At 39.4% G+C, this 26886-nt stretch overlaps 1 protein-coding gene across 1 annotated transcript; it reads right to left on the reverse strand.

The window, feature by feature from the left end:
• Bpnt2 (3'(2'), 5'-bisphosphate nucleotidase 2) lies at nt 1–26886 on the reverse strand. Its single transcript, NM_001008772.3, has 5 exons — nt 26288–26886; nt 13905–14067; nt 12700–12795; nt 6603–6764; nt 1–5373 (listed from the first exon to the last, which is right to left on the reverse strand). The coding sequence occupies exons 1-5, from the start codon at nt 26666–26668 to the stop codon at nt 5105–5107; spliced, it is 1071 nt and encodes a 356-aa protein (NP_001008772.2). The 5' UTR covers nt 26669–26886; the 3' UTR covers nt 1–5104.

A 26886-nucleotide genomic window follows, 5' to 3' on the forward strand; every position in this document is an offset into this window, starting at 1 on the left:
TACCAACCTTTTCAGACATGACTGATTTATTTGATGAATTCAAATTTCACTTGTCAAAGTATATTGAGGGGCAGGGTTTGGGTTAATTATTTCATTAGAAGCAATCACATTTTTTTTTTTTACAGTTAATTGACATGGGGTAGTATCTAGAGGAAAGGCAAAACTCTAAAAAACGACAGCAAAACACAACGTCATGTATGTGGGTGATAATTACAAATATCAGCAAAGGAAACAACTAGCTTATACTACTGAGGTGTGAAGCATGCTAACACTAGTAGTGACCTTTTAGTTCAACTCAACCCACAGTCTGCACTGAGTTGGTGCAAGACACTAGGTACTAGGAATATGGTGAAAACACACGCACAATCAGACATCCTCCATCTCCTTAGCAAGTACACTAAGAGCATTTATAAAAGTAGTATCGTGAGGCATAAAGCACTCTTCTAAGGCCATGGATGGAGATGTTTCTTCAGGTGACACCACTGAGTTCCACTTCAATCTGGTGAAGTGGGTTGGCAGGTCAGAGTCTGCTATGAAAATGTGGCATCTCTGCCAAAGGAAAACGGCTTATTTCTTCCATGGCTTTATATATATGAAAAGAAAAAAGTATTCAAAAGTAAATATCTAAATTTCTTTCATGGTTGACCCATTTTTAAGAAATGGATCAACAGGAGGAGAAGATGAAAAAATAGTTTAAAGGGAGAAGGACACAGTTCTGGTGACACAGGCATAGGCTGCTCAAGGCAGCACTGCCAATACGAACAAGCCCTATGAATAGGTAGAGTGATGACTCTAGACACCCTGTTACACTATAAAGGCTGGTCCTGGGAACTGCAAGTACAGGACAAGAGTCCCTCTCCAAATGGCTGTAGACCATATTTGGCGACATGGGATTGTTTCAGATTAAGTATCTCATGTTAACTTAGTATGTTACTTTCCTAGTTTTTTTTTTTTTTAAATGGAGGAACAAGTCTTTCCAGAATGACACTTGTTTTATACCTTAAAATAATACTAAATATACTGACAAACATTAATACCCCTGCTTTTGCAATTTACAAGATATATTATATAATACTTTAGGGAATGACCACAAACACAATATATAATCAGTTTTAATTCATCATCCTTAACTTCAGAGTTTGTTCTGTATTATCTCAAAGGCAAACATCTCATTTCTTCCATTAAATTAATTTACTGCCCAACTCAAAAAATAATAAAAATCAAAAAACCCTGTTAATGCTAAGTCAGAATACATATACCTGCTAGGCTTTGATAATGTAAAAAAGAACAATTTACATGTATATCAGCACCTCACAGAACCATGTCACTGCTGAACTTCACTATTGTGAAGTCCCCTCACAACCATGTCTGGTCAAGATTAGAATCCTTCCCTCATCAGGAACTCTGTTAAGTAATAACACACAATATTATTTAACTAATAGACCACCAAAATCGTACCACTAACAGCTATTTTTTAACCAAAGTTACTCCAGAGAACTAGAGGAATATAAAGTTGTCTGAAATAATTTATTTAAAAGTAAAATTTTGTAAAATTCAATCTATCCTGGTCTTACATCTAATTAAAAACCAAATGATGAAACATCATTTCAGACTTACATATATCATGATCCAGTTCTTAGAAAAATGTACTTCAACTGTAAATGCTACATTATGCAAAAATAATTCATCAGTTTTATTTAATTTTAACGACTTTTCCCCAACTCTGATATAAAACACACTGAAAGAACTTAAAATTTAATGGGAAAAAAGCTACTTTCCCCACTTATTAAAAAAAAGTTTTGTTTATTAACATACAATGCCCTATTTAAGGCACAACTTTTTTTAAGGAAAACTCCCAAAGATTAGTTTTTTTTCTACACACAGTTTTAAGACAGAGCTACTTCGCAGGTATATCGTTAAAAACATTTTAATCAGACCTAAAACGAAAAACTACTGTTTCTACACAGAAATGATACACACAGCCACCATAGGTAGTTGCAGCTAGAACAATCCCAATAGTTTCTGCTTGAACCTTCCAGGTTGTCCCAGGATGGCCACCAACTATGACCAAGAAAGTTAAAATGGTTGGCACTCCACTGTACTTCTGTGCTTGAGTTACTAGAGCACTACCTTCATGGCTAGAGTGTTCTCCTACTTCTGAACTTAGCATCTAAGAGCAGGTAGGGACAGGAGCCAGGGCAAATGCTAGTCTCTCAGCCTTGCCCTGGGCTTCCATATCTTGCATCTCTTCCTAACCTTGGCCCTAAGTATTTCTTCTGACATGATCTGAAGAACAGTCCAAAGGAGCCTCAGGAATCAAAGAATCTCCATAGCTGTCATATAAACATAAATCTAGACGCTCTTGTCAGTTCACTATTTATCACTCATATCTCATTGAGAATTTTAGTCCAAAAACGAAAAGGAAAAAAGAAAAAAAGGAAAAGAAAACCATAAAACTGGGAAAGGAGAAAAACCCACTAAGACTATGACTGTTTTGTACAGCCTTGTAAACGCAAATGAAGTCAAGACTGTGGATATAAGAATGGAAACCAACAGAAAAATGAGGTTCCTTCAAGTGGGCTTCCCTATCCAATTCACTAGCACATTCCAGGCTTATATTCTTGAGATAGGTAGGAAGAAGTGCTTGGTAAAAATGTTAGTATTGAGTCATTTAACAGCATGAAATGCTTATAGTTTCCAAGGTAACTTTTTTTACATCTCATTAAGCCTCAAAAATAATGGTTAACTAGGTCTCTTCCAGGATTGATCACTTTCACTGTGAAGTTTACCAAAGTCTCAATTCTACCTGTTCAGTGGCCAATATAAAGAGGAATCAGGTTATAAAAGAATTTGGGTTAGGCATGGGGCAAGGTGGCATGCTAGCTAAGAAAGAGAGCCAAAAAGGAAAAAGGGCAGGGGCAGCTAAGAGACAACATGTGTCTGAGGAGGAGACACCTGATGTCACCTGTTGAGGCTGGGGATGTCTCTGCTTCTACTACAGGGAAACAGGTAAGTTTCTAAATATTAACTTGTTTTGCTGTTTTAGAAATAAAACAATTTAATATTCATTCTAAGAGGTATTACATAGTCCACAGCAGATATGTTCTGGCACAATAATACCCCACATAAATAAATACTATTTTCCTTGTAACATATATTGGCTCTTAAACAACATTTTTTAAAAATGAACTGTCTATAAAAGTATGTAAAATCATTAGTAACTAAACAACATGAACAAGTTATAAAAAATACTTTCCTCTCTCAGACAGCATCTTTACTTTTGAGCACAACACACAACATTCTTACTCTTAGTGATACCTATTAATGAAACAAAAACAAAATCAATTATGCTTACAAATATGAGCTAGTTTACTTGAAATAAGTGATAAAGTTTCTGCACATTAAAACGTGCCCAGTTAAACTCCATCTCCTGCTCTGACACACTACCGTGGACACAGACGCCCCGTCACGGGTTCTGGTCCAGAGTGCCTGCTTCTTGGCATCCCCTCAGAGAAAGCAGGAGTTTGATTCTCTTGTAATGTTATCTAGTGATTAGATTAGTTGTCCGAAACTGTTTTAAAAAGTCACAAGTCCTGTTAGATAAATACTAAGTGTCCAAATACCAAAGCTTTGAATTTTCACCCCACAAAGGACAATCTAGTGCATTTGTTACCAGCTGCTAAGCACGGGGCAAAGCACTCGTACTGTCTGAGGAGGGACAGGCTTTGGGCTCCACGGCATAGAAACCTAAAGTATGCGAAATATACCAGATTACGATGTCATCCCTTGCTCAATTTTAGCTCTAAAATAGGAAAATAAATAGAATTCTTTTTTAGGCTTACATTTTTAAGAAAAGAAAAAATGAGAAGTTCCTCATTAAAGTTTACAAGGGCATCAAAGTCACATGAAAAAACATGATTATTTACATAGATTTTCTAGATCATATGAAGAAAAACTACTCACACCAACAAATACAGCTCAGAAAACAAGTTCTTAGTTATAGCTACATGACAAATGCTACCATATCTTTTTCTAACCACATTCTGCTGAGTAGAAAAGAAAAAATTTTTTTTAACAATGAGAAACTATAGAATTGTGTCAAAAGTAATTCATTTGACAATTTGGTTATTTTAAGTAAGTCTATTAATAGCAAAGAAAGAGCCATTCCTGTTCTTGATAATAAGAGAATGTGTAGAAATTAACTAAAACATAATTCCTAAAAAATAAAACTATTCAGTCTGTATGTCAAGTAACTTTCCACTATTACAAACTCATTTATATTCTTAGAGTGTCTTACAGTGTATTTCATCTCTGCTGAGAAAATAGAGCAAATCATGGTACTAATATTGAAACTTAAAACCAACTTTTCTGGTAAAAACTGAATCCTGTTCAGTGGAGAAAGGATGGACATGGCCCCTCCATGGGAACGTGAAAATCAACAGCAGCACTCAGACAAGTCCAGTTATAATCCAGTCATTTGTCTGTATTTTCTACCAGCGGGGGAATCTGTTAGTACAATTTTCAAAGAAAATAACCTATTTAAGCCTTTTCTATTAAATCCATGGAAAGGTAGATGAACAGACCACTTGTTGCATATTAATGAATGAGACTTCTTGTGCTTTCCATCTGAGGAGTAAAAATCACCAATGACTTGATTTTTAATAAGATACAACCTCAAAGTTACACTAAACTCTACATAAAACGAAGCCTTCCTCAAACCCAATTCTATATGGAAATTTCAACAGCGCAGATTCATCATTTGTTGTGTGAAAATGGTGACTCAGTAGAGTGTAGACTTAGCTCTAGATTTTAATTCACAAATATATATATATAATTATATATATATATATGCGCCTTGTGTATGACAACTGTATGAAAATAGTCTCAAAAATAAAGACAATACTTGAGAAATGAAGCAAATCAATTTCCCTGATTTTGTGTCCTATTACAGGGAAAGTAAGTCTCTGATGCTTCATAAGTACTTTCAAAGTACTTAAGGAAGGCCTCAACCATGCATGATCTCCACCAGTCCTTCAAAGCTTCCAACAGTTCAGGCCAAACAATTCAATCTAGAAAAGTTGCACCCTGTGGTCAGGAATGCTTACTAATGACCCGACTTTTCTAAATCCGGAAGTTTTCTGACCAAAGCTTGGTGGTTCATTCTGATGCTAGCAAGGAGTCCCCCTTCAATGCCGTCAGACCCAGTATAACTGATCTCTTCACCACTCAGAGTGGTCATATGCCCGCCAAGGGCTTTTAAGATAGCATTGCCAGCACATATATCCCACTTTTTGATGTACGTCACATGAATATATAGATCTGCTTTTTCTTGAGTCATATCAGGTACATCCAAGAGGGCTAAAACCTTATAACCTAAAAGACAAAGAGAATTTAGATCATTACTCAAATGACTTAATAAAAAGGGTGTAATGTTTTCAAGAACATAGTTAAAAGAAACAGTGAAGTCTTCATGACTGTTCTACATTCCCTTTGCCAAAATCTAAAATCATTTCCCAACATATTAAACTATTCTCAATTTCGGCAAGTCTATCTAGGACACCTATTTTAAGAGTACTACCCCACTTTCTTTAGTAATGAGACAGCACTTGCATAGGAGGAGGAGCAGGAGGAGGAAGGAAGAGAGAAGGAGGGGAAGGAGGAGCAGGAGAGCGACAATGATGAGGACACCACATCTAGAATGTAGTTCATCTCATCCCCCTGGCCATTCTGGACATTTACCTTTCCTTACTAACCTAGCAGTCACCCTCTAAGGACACACCTAGAAAAATAAATATATACAATTAGCAAATTAAATATACCAGGCTGGAAAGTGTCATTTCTCCAATCCAACTACCTCTACCTTAGCATTGCTAATTGCAAAACAAATGTTTTGACTTTAATTTATTTACCTGAATTAATATTTTGATATGATAAGCATTCATCACGTGGCCTCTTCAAGATATATCCAAGTTACATTCTGCTCTTGTAGACATCTCATAGTAATTAAACATTTTAGAATGTGGTTTAATCAGATGATAATATGCCAAAAACTACATGTGTCTCACAATATCTGATTATTTACTACTGTCCATTTATCAAACTGTGGGCTCTGATTTATAATAAAATCGTGTAAGAGTGGGGGATATATAAATTGGTGAATACAAGATTTGTTCATCCAAAATGTACAAGTTGAAGAATTCAGTGATCTAAGGATTAGCCATTCTAGCAATCCGTAGGATGATACCTGACAGCTTTTTGCCACATGAAACATCTCAAGCCCTCCATATTTCTTCCTGACAGGTCACTGATAATAAGCACACAGGTCAGTTATTTTGAGGTCAAGTCATATAAAAAGCAACCCTGCTGGGATGTAGTGGTGGGAATATGTTTTTGTGGTGATTTAGGGAGAGTTATCATTAATGTAAGACATGGTTTCTAACAAGGGTAATGGTAAGACAATCCCACCTGTGGGAGTTTGAGCCTGTCTTGAAAGTACATTGTCTCCTTATTTTGTGGCCAAGCATGAGACAAACAACTTAGTCTCCTAAGAAATGATCACATACTGTGGAACCACACGATGGGCAGAAGCGGGAGGAACATACCAGCACCACCAGCCGGGATGATTAAAGTCTGGTTTCCAAACGTCTGAAGAGCAACCTGTTTGACCATTCCTGCATGAGAGCGAGACACAATGATTTTTGGGGTCTTCTCGTTGTAGGAAGAGCGGGCTTTCACATTGGAACCACTGTCGACCATTGCCCAAGCTGAAAAGCAAATAGATGCCTGGTAACAACACTGAAGCCTTACAACTCCAAAGCATTACATAAATTACAACACTCCGAGTCAAGTGACTGAAAAAAGAAAAAGTCACCTTCTACAGATTTAACCATTAAAATGATTTATTTTTGAAACTACAAAAGTAACGATTTTTTTTATAATACGCAAGTATTAAAACAAATCTTCTAAGTGCCTCGTGTCCTTCACAATTAGAATGTTACCAAATATTTGGCATAAGAATTCTGGTACTCTCCCCATTACCAGATGAGCCTCTTGTAACCTCTTGTGACTTCCCTGTAACTCAATTCCTAGCTATACTTCTCCCATTTTTTTCCTCCGCTTCAAACATTGTACCTCAGTACAGCCCTTAGCAAGTATTTTGCACACTGAGTTCAACATCAAAGTGAGATTCAGGGAGCATAATATTACAAGAACACAACTGCTTAGATAACTCAAAATTTAAAATTAATTTTCTCCTCTTCCTACACTCAGAGATTTGCAACAGTATTCTCCCACCTGACTTTGAAACAGAAAATAGTTAAAGTGAGTTAGGTTTACAGTTTGTCTTACCAAGGAACATGCCCTGGTGACATCCCTGTGAGAGAGAACCTTAAATGAGAACTGCTTCTGTCACACTGGCCCACAGGCATGTCTATAGGGCAGCTGGTTTCTTGACAGCTACTTAATGTAGGAGGATCCAGCCTGTGGACAGTCCCATCACTAGGCCAGCAGGCCTGGGATGGAAGGTAGCTAAGCACCTGAGGAGGTGGCTCAGCCTTTAGGAGGACTTACTGCTCTTCAGAGGACCCGAGTTCTGCTTCCAACATCTATGTCAAGTATCTCACAACCGCCTCTAACTCCATCCAAAGGATCTGCTCCTCTCTTCTAGCCTCCGTGGGTGCTCTTACACATACATTCATATGTGTGAGTGGCATACAACCACAAAGACACACTTAGAGACATAAACAACATTTTAGCTGAATGTGGGAGCCTGGAAGTAAGCCAGGAAACAGCACTCCTGTGTAGACTTTGCTTCAAGCTCTTGCCTGGGCTATCCTTGATAACAGACTAATTTCCAAGATGAAATCAACCCTTTCCTTTCTCCATTAGTTCTGGCAATGATGCTTATCTCAACAACAGAAAGCGACGCAGAGCGGAGCATAGAAATAAATAAATAGAAAAAGGGCCGACTGGATGTTGCCTACAATCCCAGCATGGGAGAGGCTGAAACAGGACGGCTGTTATGAGTCCCTGGCCAGTGGCTGTGGGATGTATATAGTGAATTCGAAGCCACCCTGGTATTGGTGTGAGACCCAATCTCAAAAAGAATGAATCAAAGAAAGAAAAAGGGGAAAGAAGGGTGGGGTTGAAGAAACTTTAAAAGGAGGGAGGGGCTTCCAGAGATAACTTGGCATATATGTTTTAGGGTTAAGGCTTCCTCACTACAGTGCAAGCAATGTAAGAAAACAAATTTAGTCAGAAGTAAACCAGTCAAATTGCTACTATAACATTCACTCACTCTGGAATACCATGCTTATCAATGAATGTGGTAATGTACTCCTAGCTACACGGAAAAAGAAAATAAGGAGAGTCTGGGATTCTGAGACACCAAGGATGATGGCCGCCTCCTTCTAAAAATCTATCCACAATCACAAATAAGGTGAACATAAAGCCCTTTTATTATTCCTACAGAGAAAATAGGACATAGAGGAGAGGGACAAATTCTAAGTAATGAGAAGGCATGGAACTAACCACAGCAAATCAGGACAACAGCTGTCAGATGCAATGCCAATGCGGTACAATGGTGGGAGCTTTGAATTGCTAAGAGGTCAGAGACTTCTGAGTGATGGGAAAACTCAGCTAACAGGAGCCAAGGTTTCTTTTTAACCTGAAATAAGTTAATAAAACACTTAGAAGAAAAGGCTTAGAAGGGGTATGCAATCTGGGGAGGAGAGAGGAAGAAGACTTCTCTGTCATTTGGAAAGGCAACAAGTATCCTTCCAGGAAGAAGAGCAAACAAGAACAAAGAAATAAAACTAAAGCAGGTGCCTAATAAGAAGCCTCCCCACCACACAGGAGAGAACATTCCTGAAGGAAGCACAGCCAGTGGCATCCTACCACCGCCCCCAGAAGACTTACCTGTCCTATAGGAGACGTGGTCTGGTCTCCAAAGCAAGAAACTGCATGGGGCTAAGAAGTAGAGAAGCTGTTGCCCATTAAAAGAACAGAGTGCAATGCAGTGGCTAGAAGAATCCTATCTCACTTGATAGGATCTTATTTTAAGGAAGCAACTATAAATCCATTTTAGGAACATAATGCAGAGAAATGAAAATACTGAAGGCAAAATATAGTACTTGCAATTTAGAGGACACTGGGGGAAAAATGAGTATTTATCATAATTTTATGTTTGTGATTATTTACCAAAAAAAGTTTCAAAAAATGAAGAAAATACCCAAATTCTCTAAGTTCTCTAATTAAGGTTTGCTAATAACTATTGTTTTACTAAGAAATGAATTTACAATGCTCTAGCTCTAGGGGTCAGTATTGTATAGGATATTAACATTTACTAATTCAGTATTTTAAAAGGCACTTTTTGTTAAACACGCAATACATTAATTTATAGGACTTACTTGAACAACTTATTTTCAAAATATTATTTTAATTATGTGAATGTCTGCACATACGAGCACAGGTACTAGGAGGCCAGAATAGGATGCAGATCCCCTGGAGCAGAAGTTTTGGGTGGTAAGTTAGTCTGTCACCTAACATGTATGCTGGAAACTAAGGGGGCCCTCTGTAAGAATAGTACATGTTCCTACCATGGAGCCATCTCTCCAGCTCCAATGGGCATATTTTAATTAGATTTAGGAGATAAGGTAAATGAGCAGCTACAGAGTATGTTTATTTTATGATAGATAAATAAAAACCCAGCAGAAGCCAGGAAGTAGCCCCTCCCTATAATCTCCTACTACCTGGCACATGAAGCTCAAGGCAGAAGAACACTGTCTCTTGCTCCTCGGTCTGCACTGCAGTTACAGAATATAAATCTGATTATTGTGGCTCAGCAAGTAAATCAGGAAGTAGGTGTGGTTCAGGGATTCAGCACTAATGACTGCTTTTGCTGTTCTCATTTTGTAAAGTACATTGACATACATACACACCACACACACATACCTCTGGAAGGAACAGAACATGGGAATTACAGTTTTTAAAAAGAAACAAGCATCAGAAGGCTCAGGCAACAGAATCTTTCTGTGCTTTAAGGGTGTTTGCTGCTGCTGCTAATTGAATGTTCAGGATAGGTCCTCTCCTTCACAGTAACTCTATGTACAGTACAATAACAGTAAGTACAGTAGGAAGGAGAAAGTAAAAATTGGTCTATCCCAGCTATTGTCTATGCTAGGCAAAATTAATTGAAGCCCTATTCATTAAATCTCTGCTTCATTGCCTGAAACACAGGTTCCCCAGAGGCTCATAATTTTAAAACAAACAAACAAAAAAGCAAAAGGTCAAGAGCCACAGTAGGTTAATGGGTGAAAATGGAAATGGATGCTGAACAAATGGGAAAGCTGACTCCCATTCTTGGGTCTTGCTTTCTACACATATATAGTAAAGAAAGAGTTAGGAGCCTGAATTTAGGACCAGCAATAACTACACATTGTTTGCCACATAGAATTCTAACATATTTTAATAGCTACAAATTCTAGGAACATTTATGCATTCTTTCATTAAAATACTATCAAAAAACCTCCTATATTTCTAATAATTTCAAGCTTAATGAATTAATTATAAACAAGAACCAAGAATTTTGACCTGCTCTATTCCAATTGCCACAACAATAATTCCTATCCAGAGCTCTATTATATTCAAGTATAGCTAAGTTCTGATAACACTGATGTTCTGTCAATACTAAGTAAGGTATAGCATGGGGTTGAAAATTGCAAAGCATCAAAACCTTCCATCTAGGAATGGATTGCAACCCAAACATAGTTATGGAAGTTTTGATTTTTGAGGCTGTTTTCTGATTAGCATGCACTTTTGCTTCAACATGATGGGTGTTCCAATACAGTTTTACCCTCTAGTCATAACATGGGCAGAGTGGAGCAGAAGTACCTTTAGTCCTGAAGACAGGTAACAAAATATGAAATACACTAGCTGCTAGAGTCCCTAAGGAAGACTCCGTCCTGCCTTCTGGAAGATGCTGACAAGTCTGAACTGAACACGGCTCCACTCCACACTCTGCTTTCTTCACACTGTCTTAGGCCGCATGTGTGGCTCTTGTTTCTAATAACAGCTACTCTACAATCTCAATGGGACACTTAACTTCCTGGGCGAAAATAGAATACAGGAAAAATTATGTCTCCCCCTTCTCAAAAGACACAAGAAGGCGAGTAAGTCAGATGTGGAATTTTCTGAAAAAGGGGTCTTAGAAAAGAAACTATTAGTTAGAAATTGTACAGTCAGACCTTCATCCAGTTGACCTTGTAAAAGAAAGGATACACAGACACTCAAAGACGGAGACAGATTACGGTGATGGTTCACCCACCAGGAACGCTGTGGGCTACTGGCAAACTTCCACAGAGAGAAGAGCAGAGACCAGTCTCTTGTATGGTTCAGACAGTACATCTCTGTCTTAGCTCTTGTCCTCCACCTTAGTCTATTATTTAAGACCGTTTATACTTTATCTAAAAACTTTTTCAACTAAAAGGTATTTTCAACTCTTTAAAATAAAATGGACATAACAAATTTTGAAGGATCAAATATCTGAAAAGTGAAAAGTCTCACTCCTGCACTTCTGCTTCTACATTCACCTCCCAGGAATCGCTAGTTCAGGAAAAAAAGAAATTGTGTTTGAGGCAGGGTTTCACACAGCCTAGGCTGGGCTTCAAGGCCATACATAGGTGAGGATAATCTTGAACGTTTTTAGTTTTAATATATTTTCCTTAATTCTTTCAGGATGGGCTTATGTTTTTAGTTTTAAAGCAGCCTTAAGAAACTACAGCACAAATGTGAGGATGACACTGTATTTCCTACAATACCTGGTCACGAGGACTGTTTTCAATACTGGTGTGGTGGACACTGCACAATTAAGAGCCTTATCACCTTAGACTATGGTGGTGCCAAGGGGCATAATATTTGCCCTATAAGTTGATGGGAATTTAACTAAATAAAAGCATGACAAATCCTGGCTGACAGTCAGCAATACTATTTATACTATTCTTCCCCCATAACAGTAATAACTTGTGCTGTCATGGTAAACATGAGATTACTAGCTATACCACACCTTAGAAAATCAGAAGACTAGGTAGCCTTGCTGAGAAAATGGAGTGCAATTATCTTCCCTGCATCCCTGGCATTGGCAGGGTTACCAGCAAAGGCTGTACCCTAAGTAAATAAGAGGTTCCTTAACATGGTCACATGCCTTCTCACAACACAGTCATCACTGACTGACCTGTACTTTGTAGGAAACTAACATGGCTGTGTGAAGACTGGAGAGGCAAGGGCTCTAAGGATCTACAGAGACATGCTGTAGCTGACCATGGGATAGCTACTCCCACTTTTGCTGTTTAAGTAGCACTCTTCTTTATCACAATAGTGAGCTCTGCATAATACACTTTGCTAGAACAACACCAGCTTCACTTCACAATCCAGTGTAAGAATCCTAGGCCTCAACTCCAACAACATCATGAAAGAACCACAAGACACTTGATGCAGAATGTCTCTACCTAGTAGTAGTTCAATAGATTTTTTTTAAGGAAGCTATGTTCTGTCACATACTATCAGTGTCAGCCATAAAATCCTCACTGTAGTCAGTGAAGTAGAGGACAAACTTCCATTTTTAAAATCCTAGAATAATAGTTGAGTAATTTGGACAAATGGTTCAGTACCATTGCCTCTCAAAGGTGCTCACATAATTCATACCTGTATATTCAGAAAATGGCTTATGAATAACTCCTAGCACAGGTTTGCCATTCACAGCTACACACACCATGGTAGTGACATACTTTCGAAGATCCTCTAGAAGAAAACACAAAGGCATGGCTGTTAAATTACTGTGTTTCATTTCAGCACACAATAGAATACTTACCTTATTAGAATTTAGATGGGAAACATCTGTCAAAAGCAAAACTGTCCTAAGTAAAAGGACATGAGCTACTAAGTAGTTATGTGACTTAGTTTCTTGGGTTATTCACCCAGTCCATCATTTCAGTAAATCCATTTCTTGAGGGAAATTAAAGTCAATTGAATTTAGTTTCCTAATCTGTATAGTACAGATAATAATTATCCATCTTTAGATATAAATTAACTTGTAATTTTATAATCAAATTTAAAGACCAAGTTAGAAGGTTAAAGTAGTCCTGGACAAAGGGATATGCCAATTATCATATATTCAGGTTAGTTTATTTCAGAAAAATTCTTTTTGCAAACATGCTCAATATGCTGTTTCTACTATCTACTCATAATATAAATTAGTTTTACAACTTGAGTTATTAAGCATATAACTTGTATCTTCTCTTTCTTCTTAATGGTAATAATCTATTTAGTATATATTATGGTTCAAGGTCAGTACACAGAATGCTAGGGTAAAAAAGTACAAACTCCCATGTCCTGGGGTTTTGCCACATAGTGGGACAAACTATCTAACTTTAACATATATCAGGAAAGGGTGACGCAGAAATTAGATACCTCTGGGAGAGAAACAGCCTGAGATAAGACCACAGAGATAAAACTTGAGCTAGGCAAGAATAATACTATACCTTCTCTTATATTTTTTCTTAGTACTAGGTGTCTATCTAATACCATGCTGGTGCCACTATTAAGTATCAAGTTGAGTTCTTGATCTTGAATAATCTAATATAATTAGAGGAACATGCTATGGTATGGGAAAGACAAGTGAGAATCAGCCATCTGTCTAAATGGTTCTTATAAAACCTTACTAAGCTAGCTTGCTTGTCTGGAAATCTAATTGAATTCTTAAAATTTAACTGGAAAAGTTCTTAGGCTTATAGAGTATCTGCTACTACACACACACACACACACACACACACACACACACACACACACACTATATTTGCCTTTGTCTGTGTTCGCTAATATAAAAAGACAATCTAACATTTGCCACTCACCTGTGTATTCCTGTGTAGCATCAAGTGGGTCAATCCAGACAGTCACACTTTCTGCTGGTACCTCCTTAGGAGCAGCTATTTCCTTCAGGATGTCCTCAGGAATCTTACGGTTCCATACAATGACCTCCTTGTCAGAAGCATCTACATGTTCCTCAGTATTTATCTACAGTGGAAATAGATGTTAGACACAAAGGAGAAAATCATTATTATTTAATAAGTCCGAAAGCATGCTTCTCAAAGAACTCACATAAATTCTTATTAATGAAAGCCTTAAAATACTTCAAGGAATTCAATAAAGCACTACATAAAAAAAATTCCAATTGACATCTTATTTTCAAATACTTTCTAATCTAATATTCAAGTTTAGTGTTTTGGATAATGAAAACAGACACTCCAAATATAGACTCCAAATACATGTACAACAGAAGGGAGTTGCCCAGGACTAAATCAAAAGTAAAAGTACTGAGGGTCTGAAGCTCTGGTAGTACACACATGTCTACCATCCAATGCTTGGGAGGAGTCTGTCTCAGGACACCTTAGGCTAATTTATAAGACTCCTTTACAAACTAAAAGTAAAACAAAAACAAAACAAAAAAAAATCCCTAAAGTATGAAAATAGATATATTCTACACAGAGAGGCAAACAGAACATTAACAATTTAGCTATACAAAAGATGTGTCTTTAAAATAGAGAATCTGAATGGTAAGGGATAAAATAGCTGAGGAAATTGGTAGCCTAAAGTGTAACTTTAAGAAGGAAGGAAAAGGAGATCACCAAGTAGATATGCTAGCATATTACAAATAAAATTGAAATATGCAATCTCATATATATATATATATATATATATATATATATATATATATATGAGAGAATGAGTGTCTTGCCTGCATGTATGTCTGTGTTATCACATGTGGCTAGTACCCTGTAGGCCAGAAGATGGTGTAGAGCCTCCCTGAACTGGACACATAGAAGGTTTGTAAGTTGCCATGTGGATCCTGGGAATCCAGCCTGGCTGGGACCTTTCTGAGAACAGCAAGTACTCTTACTGCTGAGACATCTCTCCAGCCCCCAACAAACATTATTTTTAGAGCTAGCATTTCCCAAAAGCCATCATATATATGGATATATGTAGTAGTGTATACAGTGAGAGTTCTGTTAAGAAAAGGACATAGCAAACTGTTTTAAATTGACATTTTCTTCACTGGCACCCCTGACTGCTTTGAGTGAATGGATCTGCTGTGAAGCTACCCATCTTGTGCACTGCAGGATGTTTTACTACAGCCCTGGCTAGAAGCCTATAAAACCTTCTTAGGTGTATTCCTCCATTTTGAGAACCAAAAATGTCTTCAGATGTTACCAAATAATGGCCTTGCCCTACACAGAATGACTGCTTTAAATGGTGAGCTTATTAATATAAACATGGTCAAAGCCTACCACTAGGGAGCCTGTAGGATCTAGAAGACTTATTGTCATCTTTCTAAATTATGTTATCAAACTGTCTTCTAAATATTTATGTTTTTGTAAGTATGTGTAGTACCACATGTGTGCCCATGGAGGCCAGAAGAGGTAATTCAAGTAGGCAGTTGTGTGCAGCCACTCTGGGTGCTGGGTCCAGAATCTGGGTCATTTGTAATAGGATGGATTGTTCTTAACCACTGAAACATCCTGTTAAACCCTAGATCTTTACAAATATATCCACGGATTTGTGATGCTCCAACCTTCATCAGAGAAGCATTTTACTGCAGTGCAGCAAACAGTGGTTAATAAGGGACACGTTATTGTTCAAAGTGTAGAGAGAAAGTGATAATGAGTTCTCAACTATAAATGAGACAACTGTATCAGCTTTGTCCGTACCAAGCCTCTGGGAACATCTAGAAAGCGGAGATAGAAAGAATGCAAGAGCTGGAAGATTGATAGGATACTGTGAAACACTTTTCTCTGCATATGACATGGCTGTTGCATACATGAACAGCAGCAACACAAGCCTGACAGAAGACCAATCCAGTTAAAAATACCAGCGCAGAGGAAGTGGGGTACTCAAAGGCCCCCACTTTTAGCAAAGGAGCTACTGGCAATTGATGGCTCCTACGCATAACGGGGTAAAGTGAGTTATGTTTTGTATAGTAGTCTATAGTATGCCTATGCTCCAGTAGATGACCCCAGGCTATGTCATGTGCAGGACTCCTTTGCCTTATTAGGTTAAAATAAATAATTACAAAAGGACACAAGTTGGAAGAGCAATGTGATGGGAGGGTCCTGGAAGGAGTTGGACTGGGGTAGTGAACGGTGGATATGATTGAGACACTCTATATACATGTATAAAATTGTCAGAGACTAAAAATTATAAAAATAGTGGGTTTACCAATACCTACTTTAAATCATGTGCCATTTGTATAAACTAGTGATCAAAAATGTTTTAAAATTTCATTTACTTTTAGAAATTAGGATATACACAGTGAAGCAAATAACTTGCTTATCTGTACTTTAGAAATTAGGCTAATGGGGCTGAAGAGATGGCTCAGTTTGTACCATGCTTGCAGTAGAAGCATTAAGTTCTGTGTACCGATCCGTGTAGGATTGCCATACAGGTGGAGGCAGGCACAAGATAGAACAAGGCCTGTCATTGGATAAGAAGGAAGGATGGGCAGGAGAAAAGTTTGAGGGAAGAGGAGGAGACTGGAACAGAAGGAGACGGGAGACTGGAGGAGCTGCAGAAAAATTCCACTCTGTATTTACAGGTTGTTATGAATATTCTTTAAAGATGGATGTGTACTGGGCTTTGTATGTTCAGGTGGGCAATTATATCTTATCAATTGGATCAGAGGTTATTGTGTTGTGTGTTCTTTCATGTAGCAATTTAAGTTTAAGAGAGTGTGTGGTGGCCAGAGACAGTGGGCCACTACGGAGATGGGATGTGTGTTTCTGACAGTGTGTATGGGATGGAGCAGAGCGGGTGAGGTACTTGCTGACTGAGATGAAGATGTCTGTCAGATATCTTGGTGCACTATGGTGCCGGATCTAGAGGGAGTAAAAGACACCAATTTTTTTTATATAACTTTACAACAACAGATCTTAAGCACCAATGTTGAGAAGGGCAGAGGTATCCCTGGAGCTCTGTGAAAGAAGACTCAAGCACCACAGCAGCCTAAGATTTTGTTGAATTTTGTTCCATAAAACTGGTAGTTGCCTGAGGCAGGGAACAGAAATCAAAGGACTATAAAGACCAAACCTTCTAAAACCTTATAGTTATGTTTCCACAACCTGGCAAACCTACCAAATTACTGTACACCTTAAGTGAGCGAATGTTATGATAGACAGACTTTGCTGTAATAAAAGACTTTTATAAATAAACAAAAACCAGGTTAACTAGAGAATCCTGAAAGGTGCTATTTGACTTAAGACCTAAAAGAGAACACAGCAGGTGCTAGAAAGTGAATTCTATACCTTGAAATAACAAATGTAGATGCCAAATGAAGCGCATTCCTAGTCTGCTCCCAGAGCAGTAGGGCATTGGGAAGCAAACACTGATGGGTGATAGGCACCGGGCATGAGGTCAGAGTAATGGAAGCTATAGCTACTAGGCACAACCCAGTGCCAACTGCCTTCTCTTCAATGTATACTAACAGCATACGAAGGAGGCAAGAGTGTGAGGCAGATAAAAAATTAGAATGCAAGAAACAAACCAAGACATGCGGTTGATGATTAAGCCATGAGGAAACGCAGAACTTTAAGAATATTTCCAGATTGTCAGCTGTAAAATACTTACTATCAAATGCATTTTGATATATTAGCAACAAATATTTCATTGTTTCATGCTGACTCCTCTAAAGTTGGTGCAGTATGAAGTCAAGGATCCTAGCTCCACCTGGGTAGATGTCTCTGAAAACCCCTCCGGCTCCCCCAGGTTATAGCTTAGGCCTCTCCCCACTGTTAACTTCCCATAGGTTGGTCAATGAGTCTTGAAGTTTCTACCTCCCAATTTTAAATCACCACATCTATACTTATTTAACTACTATGATCATTTCACTTGATTCTTGTAATAACCTTTATATTTTTCTCATGTTCTGTACTACAACCACTCACTTATTCAACAAATATTTAGTTTGTTGCACTCAAAGCTATTTTGGCTACCAAATAGAAAAATGACTAAGACAGACCAAAGTCACTTCCTCTACAGAGCTTCCCTTCTTTCTTATTTTTATATTTTAAAGTTTATTCTTCTCTCCTACATTATATCCAACTAGTTTCCCCTCCCTCCATTCCTCTCAGCTCCCCCCAATACCTCTTCTCCCCCAGATCCACTTCTTCATTTCCCTTCAGAAAAGACCAGGAGTCCCAGGGATATCAACCAAGCATGGCATAACAAGATGTAAATGTAACTTTTATTCACAAGATGTAACTGTTGTCACAGAGGCTTCTGGCTAAATAAGATCACCCTTTCTAGCTATTTCTGAACTCTGACTGGTTCAACTCAGCTGTTCTGGCCCAAACTCTTCTTCAAGCTGATTGATGCAACCTGGCTTCTCTCAGCTTCTCACTGAATTGCTCTGCTTGACCTCCAACTAACATTGGCAATTGTTAAGGCCTAGGTAAGTGTTGCATGTTTAGTTTAGACATTTTGTGCTGTTACTAAGAAACTTTTTCATGTTGAAGTTGATTACAATATTCTGCTCTGTTCTTTGGTGTTCTTGGAAACCAATCACAACAGAAGTCACTTAGGACTGCTTTGTACAGTTCACCACAATAGGCTTGGACCTAGAGTAACCATCCTACAGTACTTGCTGCACCTGTGTATGAGCTTTTATGGGTTTTATATACATAAGCTGCAACTGGACTGGACCCCAACGTAAGAGAGACACCTGCTCCAGTATATTCCAAGTTTCCAAGACCTCCCTGGGAATTGACATCCTAAACAGCAGAAAGGGTCACATACATGGATAACTGACATCCTGGTTGGCAAGTTAAAACATGAATGTTAGGCAAGGTAAGTCCCCCACCACAGCTGACTACCTCAAGTCACGGAACAGAATAAGTATACAACAAAGACATGTTCCTAAGGAAATTTCCTATTCCTAAATCCTGAGTGGTGGAATAACTTGGCACAGATATTTGTGGATTTCAGGCTTAAAAACACTATGGATTCTAACTAGGGGTCACAGTTCAGCTCCAGAGTCTGGACTGTGTCCCTATTCATCAGTCTTGTGATGTATGTTCAATAAACCAGTCCTGTTTGACTGAGTAGTTTGTGTGCTGAATCCCAGATTCCAACAACAATCTGTTCTATCTTCTAGCTCCTTTTCATTTTCTGTTTTTTTTTTTTTTTTTTTTTTTTCTGTCTTCACCTGCAACCTGTCTCGGTAAAACTGTCCTAGAAAATCTGCCTCCCTTCACTCTTTACCTCTCTCTGTGCACTTGTTCTCTTAAGTTGCCTCTCTTCTCATGGGAGCTGAGTGAGTGTACACTAGGGTGTGTCTTACTCTAGCCAGAGGAATTGATTACAGGTGTGTGGCTTTCTGCAATCTAGCCTGGTCAAAGAGACCTAGGTCTTGGGATGTGATACCATGTTGCTGGATTCAAATTCCCCTATAAGATGCAATAAGGCTAAGCACAAACCTTCTATCAAGGCTAGAAGAGGCAGTGCAGGAGGAGGAAAAGGGTCTCAAGAGCAAACAAGTCAGAGACATCCACTTTTAGGAGTCCTACAAGACCACCAAGCTACATAAATGTAACATACACAGAGGGCTTGGCTCATGCCTGTACAGGCTTCCTGATGGTTGATTCATCTGTGTGAGACCCTATGTGCCCTGCGTAGTTGATTCTGTGGCCTGTGTTCTCGATCCCTCTAGCTCTTAAAATCCTTTCACCCTCTTCTGTGGGGTTTTCTAAGCCCCTCCTAATGTTTAGCTGTTGGTCTCTACATCTGCTCTTACGAGTTGCGGGACAAAGACTCTCATTGATGATCTATGTCCATGGGATTTAACCAGGAACTAATAATAACAAAATTACAAAAAGCCTTTGACTTCCTATAAACACTACCACCCCTTCTTACCTCAGTCTGGCTACTCTCAAAGAAGTCATTTATGATAGAAATAGAAAATGAAGTTTACAGAGAAGCTATGATTTTAGTGGGTGATATAAAAAATTTCTAGAAACCAGAAAATTGCAAACTGACCATACAGGCTATGCTTGTAAATGATACCTACTATTGCAATTTCTACCCATTCTTGGCAACTGCTTGTCTGACATATTTGTTTACTAGACTTAAGTATTATTAAGCACTGATTTCTTTTTTTTTTCAAGAATAAAGCAAATTTATTTTTAAAGTTTCTTTTTTTAATATTTTTTATTTTCTCCATCTTTATGAAATTGAGTATTTCTTATTTACATTTCAATTGTTATTCCCTTTCCTGGTTTCCAGGCCAACATCCCCCAACCCTTCCCCCTCCCCTTCTATCTGGGTGTTCCCCTCCCCATCCTCCTCCCATTACCGTCCTCCCCCCAACAATCCCGTTCACTGGGGGTTCAGTCTTGGCAGTACCAAGGGCTTCCCCTTCCACTGGTGCTCTTACTAGGCTATTCATTGCTACCTATGAGGTTGGAGCCCAGGGTCAGTCCATGTAGTCTTTGGGTAGTGGCTTAGTCCTTTGAAGCTCTGGTTGGTTGGCACTGTTGTTCATTTGGGGTCTCAAGCCCCTTCAAGCTCTTTCAGCCCTTTCTGATTCCTTCAACGGGGGTCCCATTCTCAGTTCAGTGGTTTGCTGCTGGCATTCGCCTCTGTATTTGCCATATTCTGGCTGTGTCTCTCAGGAGAGATCTACATCCGGCTCCTGTCTGCCTGCACTTCTTTGCTTCATCCATCTTGTCTAGTTTGGTGGCTGTATATGTATGGGCCACATGTGGGGCAGGCTCTGAATGGGTGTTCCTTCTGCCTCTGTTCTAAACTTTGTCTCCCTATCCCCTCCCAAGGGTATTCTTGTTCCCCTTTTAAAGAAGGAGTGAAGCATTCAAATTTTGGTCATCCTTCTTGCGTTTCATGTGTTCTGTGCATCTAGGGTAATTCGAGCATTTGGGCTAATAGCCACTTATCAGTGAGTAAGCACTGATTTCTTTCGTCTAGCTGTTCTTCTACATAAGTCTGTCTAGTGCTCACAAAATCCAGTTCTCATTTCCATCCTGGGCATATGAAAGTTCACAGTTTCCATCTCTCTTACAATAATAAACACATTAGATATTGTAGCCAGTGAAATATGGATGAAAAATGTGACACATCTAACTTCTTGGCTGATTAAAAAGGTTCAGTTTTCCTCTTTTCCCTGTCATATTGACATGGCAGAACCACACGCGAACAACACCAACTGGGTCAGAGTCACAGTAAAGGACAGCTACCTTGGACGGCAATGCCTACTTAGTTTTTCCAATGAATTTTTTTCTCTTCATATCAAATACTCTAAGCTGTTTAAGAGGCATGATAAATTCTTACATTATGCCTCAACATGGAAGAGCAGTGGAAGGGAAAAATTGTAAGTGGATTGGGAGGTAGGAGTAATGTAAGATACATAGAAAATAACACAGTAAAATGGTAGATCGGGATTGAGGAGATAAAAAGCATATGGGAGAAAAAAAACATGGTTTTAGATACATTTCACACACTACAATGAATGATAGAGTGCCCAGACTTTTGTGATATATATGAGGCAGCTATAAAATAGAAGTGATCTATAACTTTTTAAATGGAAAATATTTGTCCAACTAAGTCAGGGATCAGCAATAATATATTTGAATATAAAAGGTTGTTAAGTTAGTACATAATACATAGAGGTCTATATAACACATAATACAATTTATTTATTTATTTTATTATCAATACATTTATCCATAAACTATTATATATAATTAATTTGGTGTTAGACACAACACCTTACATAATTTTGTATATGCACTCTATAATAGATGATAGGGTACTCAGATTTTTGACTAAACATTATTTCTTGGTATAGCTTCAGTGTTCTGTAATATATTTAGCATTTGAAAGAGCAGATGCAATAAGGTAAATGGGTCTTCCTCAATCCTGAATAGATAGAAAGGGAAGAAAGAGGAGAAGTGCCCCTTCTGCATGACTGCTAAGGCTGAGACAGGATTCTTCTCCAACTAAGATTTACACAATGGGGGCCACATTTTTTATGCCTTGGAATTGTAGCTGAACCACACCAGCAATGCTCCTGAGCCTCCAGTGTGGAGACTGTAATTTCTCAGCCCCCTAAAGAGCCAAGTCCTTCTAAATATCCATCAGTTGTTTCTCTGAAGAATGATTACTTTCAAAATGTAAAAATAAATGGCTCCCATACCTGTACCGTCTACCTCTCAAATACATCTTCGTAACAACTAGACACCCTCTACTGTCTCATGTTAAGAATGAATACAAACAAACGAACAAATCTAGACTCTTCTTGTCCCAAGTGTCACCTGAGCCAACTTCTTAGAGGCCCAACTTAAGATTTCCCATGGTGCACTGCCTCTATTTCCTCACCTTCTTATCATCTTTGCTTCCACATCCTGCCACCAAAGACACCTTCCCCAAAGAGAACTAATCAAGTGTACAAAGGACTACCATTAAAACATTGTTCAAGGGTAGGAATATAACTGAGTGTTTGAGCAATCGCCAAGCTAGTGTAAGACTCTAAGTTCAATTCCCAGAACTGTAAAAATAAACAAGAAATTAATGAAATTTATAAGATCCAAGTCCAACAGCTCACAAATGCTTTTAACTCCAACTCCAAGGGGACCCAACACCTCTGGTTTCTGAGGGCCCTTGTGCTCATGTGTACATATCAGTACCCACACACAATCAAAACAAATAGTTTTTAATAAAAAAAATGCTTCTATTAAAAAAGATAAAAAAATAAAAAATAAATAAATAAATAAAGAGATTTCTTTCAAGTTATTTCTCTTGTAGATCTGAGAACTGAATCCAGCGTTTTCTACAGCTTTAGATGGCTCTACCAGAAACTACAGGTCCAGTTTTGTTATTTTTATGCAATCCTAAAGACTCATTATCCTTCTCTATCGCTATCACCTACAACCAAAACCCACTTAAACAGACCTTGTGATTTCCTTATAACACTATGCTCCGTTTGTCCAAAACATGGTAGTTAAGACTAGAGTTTGCGGGGCTGGAGAGATGGCTCAGTGGTTAAGAGCACTGACTGCTCTTCCAGAGGTCCTGAGTTCAAATCTCAGCAACCACATGGTGGCTCACAACAATCTGTGATGAGATCTGATGCCCTCTTCTGGTGTGTCTGAAGACAGCTGCAATGTACTTACATATATAATAAATAAATCTTTAAAAAAAAAAAAAAAGACTAGAGTTTGCTATATCACCTATATTGCTTTTACCCAGAACTAGGCAGGCAGTTGTAAGATGGCCTTTAATTATTACTACTTTGAAGCAGTGAAATTAACCAATGTCAAACTGCTTAGCCGTAGAGAAGCTGCCTCTAAGACTGTTGCAATGGAAGAGTGAACTTGTGTTTGACTGGGCAGCTTGCACTTCTAGGGAGTGCCGTCCATCTGAACATGATCTTACAAATTAAGCCAGATATTGATTTCACATGGAGGGCTGTCTGAGGGCATTAAAGGATATTAATTCTATCGACTTTTGAATGCATTTTACCCCTGGGTGTGGCAATCTAAAGTGTCACTGGCCTCTCTTGGGGAAGAACACCCCCTACTCCAACTCCAAAAGGACTCTAGAATAACTGCCAGTATAAGGTATTAAGGTGAGAACATAAAACATGCAGTCTTATACTTCAAACTCCAAACAGGGAAGTAGTGCAAAGAAAGGAAACATACCTCTTCCATTTTGAAAGGCAGTAAGATTTAAATGGGAGGGGAGGAGATAGTTGTGCTTTGTAAATGGTTACTCTGCATTAGGAAATGAACTAACTGGAGAGCAAGAAGTTTCTCAAAATAAATATATACATAAATTGGAATGAGGCTTAAAAAATAGCCAGCATTGAGGATAGTGTTCAGACTTTGGAAGAGGGAGGAAAGGAAACAAACAAAACAAACAAACAAACAAACAAACAAACAAAAGTCTAATAAATCGGAGTAAAGGAGATAGTTCAATATTATTCACCCTAAGCCTACCAATGTACATAAATAAATACAACATTCTGTTACACCAATCAATACCTAACCTGAACAATGAAGGCAGACAAAGATTCAGCCACGAGAAAAGTTATTTTCTATTAAGGCACTAAGTTAACATCTGAAACCCAAAAGCTGAGAGTGTTTTAGTAAAATGTCACATGCTACCCTTGGATGCTCTTCTTTGTGTTTGCTAATACGTGAAAACTTAAGCACTTACTTGTATACACAAACACACAAACAGAGAGAGAGAGACAGACAGACAGACACAGAGAGAGAGAGAGATACAGAGAAATACAGAGTGAGAGAGAGAGAGATACAGAGGGGGGATAGAGAAAGAGAAGAGAGAGAGAGAGAGAGAGAGAGAGAGAGAGAGAGTGAGTTAGTTCAAAACTTGTGCTGTACGGGCTGGAGAGATGGCTCAGTGGTTAAGAGCACCCGACTGCTCTTCCAGAGGTCATGAGTTCAATTCCCAGCAACCACATGGTGGCTCACAACCATCTGTAAAGAGATCCGATGCCCTCTTCTGGTGTGTCTGAAGACAGCTACAGTGTACTCATATATAATAAATAAATAAATCTTAAAAAAAAAATCTCTCTCTTTCTAAAAAAAAAAAACAAAAAAACATTTTCCTATACTCCAATAATAATGGTATGTTTTCCTCCAAGAGGAGCGAGCGCACATAAGCCGTGGAGTGTCAAGAGCCAGATCACCCACTTGGAAAATGGGCACAAATGAAGTATACTTTTAGAAATAACTACTTAATTCAAGGAAAGGTCCTGTGACCAGTACTTGAGCTGCTATCTAGAATACATTAAGTGTATTCATTACAGTACCATATAAATATCACACACAAACCCCAAATTCCCACTTCTTCCTCTAACTTTTAGGGCAGTACACATATTTTGAGAAGACCAACGTCTTTCACAAGTATACCTCATATCTAGAAGCAAACAGAGGTGCTATTTGCCACAGTAATAAAGGGAAAAGTACAAGAAAATTTGAAAATATTCAGTGTTTTGTCTGGGAAGGCATTTGGGAAACAAAACAAAACCAAACAAAAAAACAATGATTTCAACTGCATCTGGTATTCAGCAGCTTAATAGTTGAAATCTAATGTTTCATGGAGGAAAAAAACGGGGAGACAGTGACAACAAAACAGGACCAAAAGAAAACCAAAACAATAATGTAAGAAAGGAAGGAACATTACCTAGATGTGAGATTCTTCAATGACAATACCAATTCTTTGAAGGTCTGCAAGTCGGTTGCCTTCCAAAGGAACCTAGGCTTAAGTTTTACTTTTTATCTAATCAATAAAATTATTGGAAGCAACTTTTGTTTCTAAAAGCCAAAACCTATCTACTTACACATTTAAAAGATTCTGTTACACTATGGTGAGCCCTTCCCCCAAAATTCAATAAACTGGAAAAGGCCAACTGAAAAGTTGGAGATCCCCATAATACCCAGCACTCAGCACTCAAGCTGAGGCGGTGGATACTGAATTCTAGTTGAAGCTTAGTTCTAGGTCCGCCTGGCCTACTTAAAAGAACCCACAAGAAAGCAAGGTTGTAAGAGAACACGCGCGAGCGCAAACACACGAAAAAGAAAAAGCAGCCGTAGTGAAAGGATTCCGAGAGGGGGGAAAAAGCTTAGATTAAGACAATGACAACTCCTATCCAAGAAACGTACCACAGAAAAAGGTAGATGTTACTAATTTTGAGTGCGAGGGCGCACCGAAGTGAAATTGTGAGAAAGCATTAACTCCAAATCTTTCCTTGAAAGGTAGCCCAAACTGCACAGCATTTATAAACAGAGTCTTGCTCCAACTACAGCTTCAGCAATTCATGATCACATCCCCTTCCTCCCGTTGGTCTGGCACACTAAAGATTTCTACAGGCCCTGCCCTTCTAAGTGGCCAGATCGAATGCCAGACAGATAACCTGGACTCAACAGCCACGACCACATCAAGGCAAGTCCTAGGAGAACACAAAGGTCCAAGGGGTTCAATCCCTTCATTTAGAAAGCAGCCGGTTAGAGATGTGTGGTCCGCCAGCATCCCGGCACCAAAGCCCTTCCACACCCGCCCGCCCACAAACAGGGAGAGGAGGAGGAGCGTGGCCCCGAGTGGAAAAGCCACAAGCTCCCCCAGTCCGCGTGTGCATGACCTTGCACACATTACGTCGGTGTCTCGGAACCCGGCTCAGCAGGTCCGACCGCGCTCGCGACCCAGCACCTACCTGCACGTTGGGGAAGGCCGTCTTGAGCAGGTAAAACATCTTGCGGTTGGACAGCACGTCGCCGCTGGTCATCTTATCCTCGGCGCCCTCGCGCGTCTTCCCCTTGGACTTCTCGTGGAGGACATTGCTCTCGCGGACTCGTCTCACCTCGTCGCCGCCGCGCTCCGCCGCCAGCACTGCCACCGCCAGCATCTCCCGCAGGTCCACCGTGCCCCCGTCGACCGCCACCTCGGCCGCCCCTCCCGCCGGCTCGCCGCCCAGGCCGAAGAGGCTGAAGCGGCCGGCCAGGAAGCCCGAGTAGAGATGGTAGAGCACCCCGAGCCCCAGCAGGAAAAATACGGCCACCCCCAGCGGGGACAGGCGGATGCCCATGGGGGCCATGGCGCGCGACTGGCGCTAAGGCCGCCTTAGGCCGGCCCCAGAATCCGCTACAACGGCGCCCGATTCCCGGCGCCTTCCCGCGCCATCACCGCCCCGGGAAAGCCGCGCCGCCGCTGCCGCCGCCCCGCGGGCCCCGTACCCCACACCCCTGCTTTACAGCAGCCAGCAGCTGGCGGCTCGGCCTTCCGCGTAGGCCAACGGTTGGCTGTGAGGTGAAA

The sequence above is a fragment of the Rattus norvegicus genome, chromosome 5 (assembly GCF_036323735.1).
Source record: "Rattus norvegicus strain BN/NHsdMcwi chromosome 5, GRCr8, whole genome shotgun sequence".
NCBI classification, from domain to species: Eukaryota; Metazoa; Chordata; class Mammalia; order Rodentia; family Muridae; genus Rattus; species Rattus norvegicus.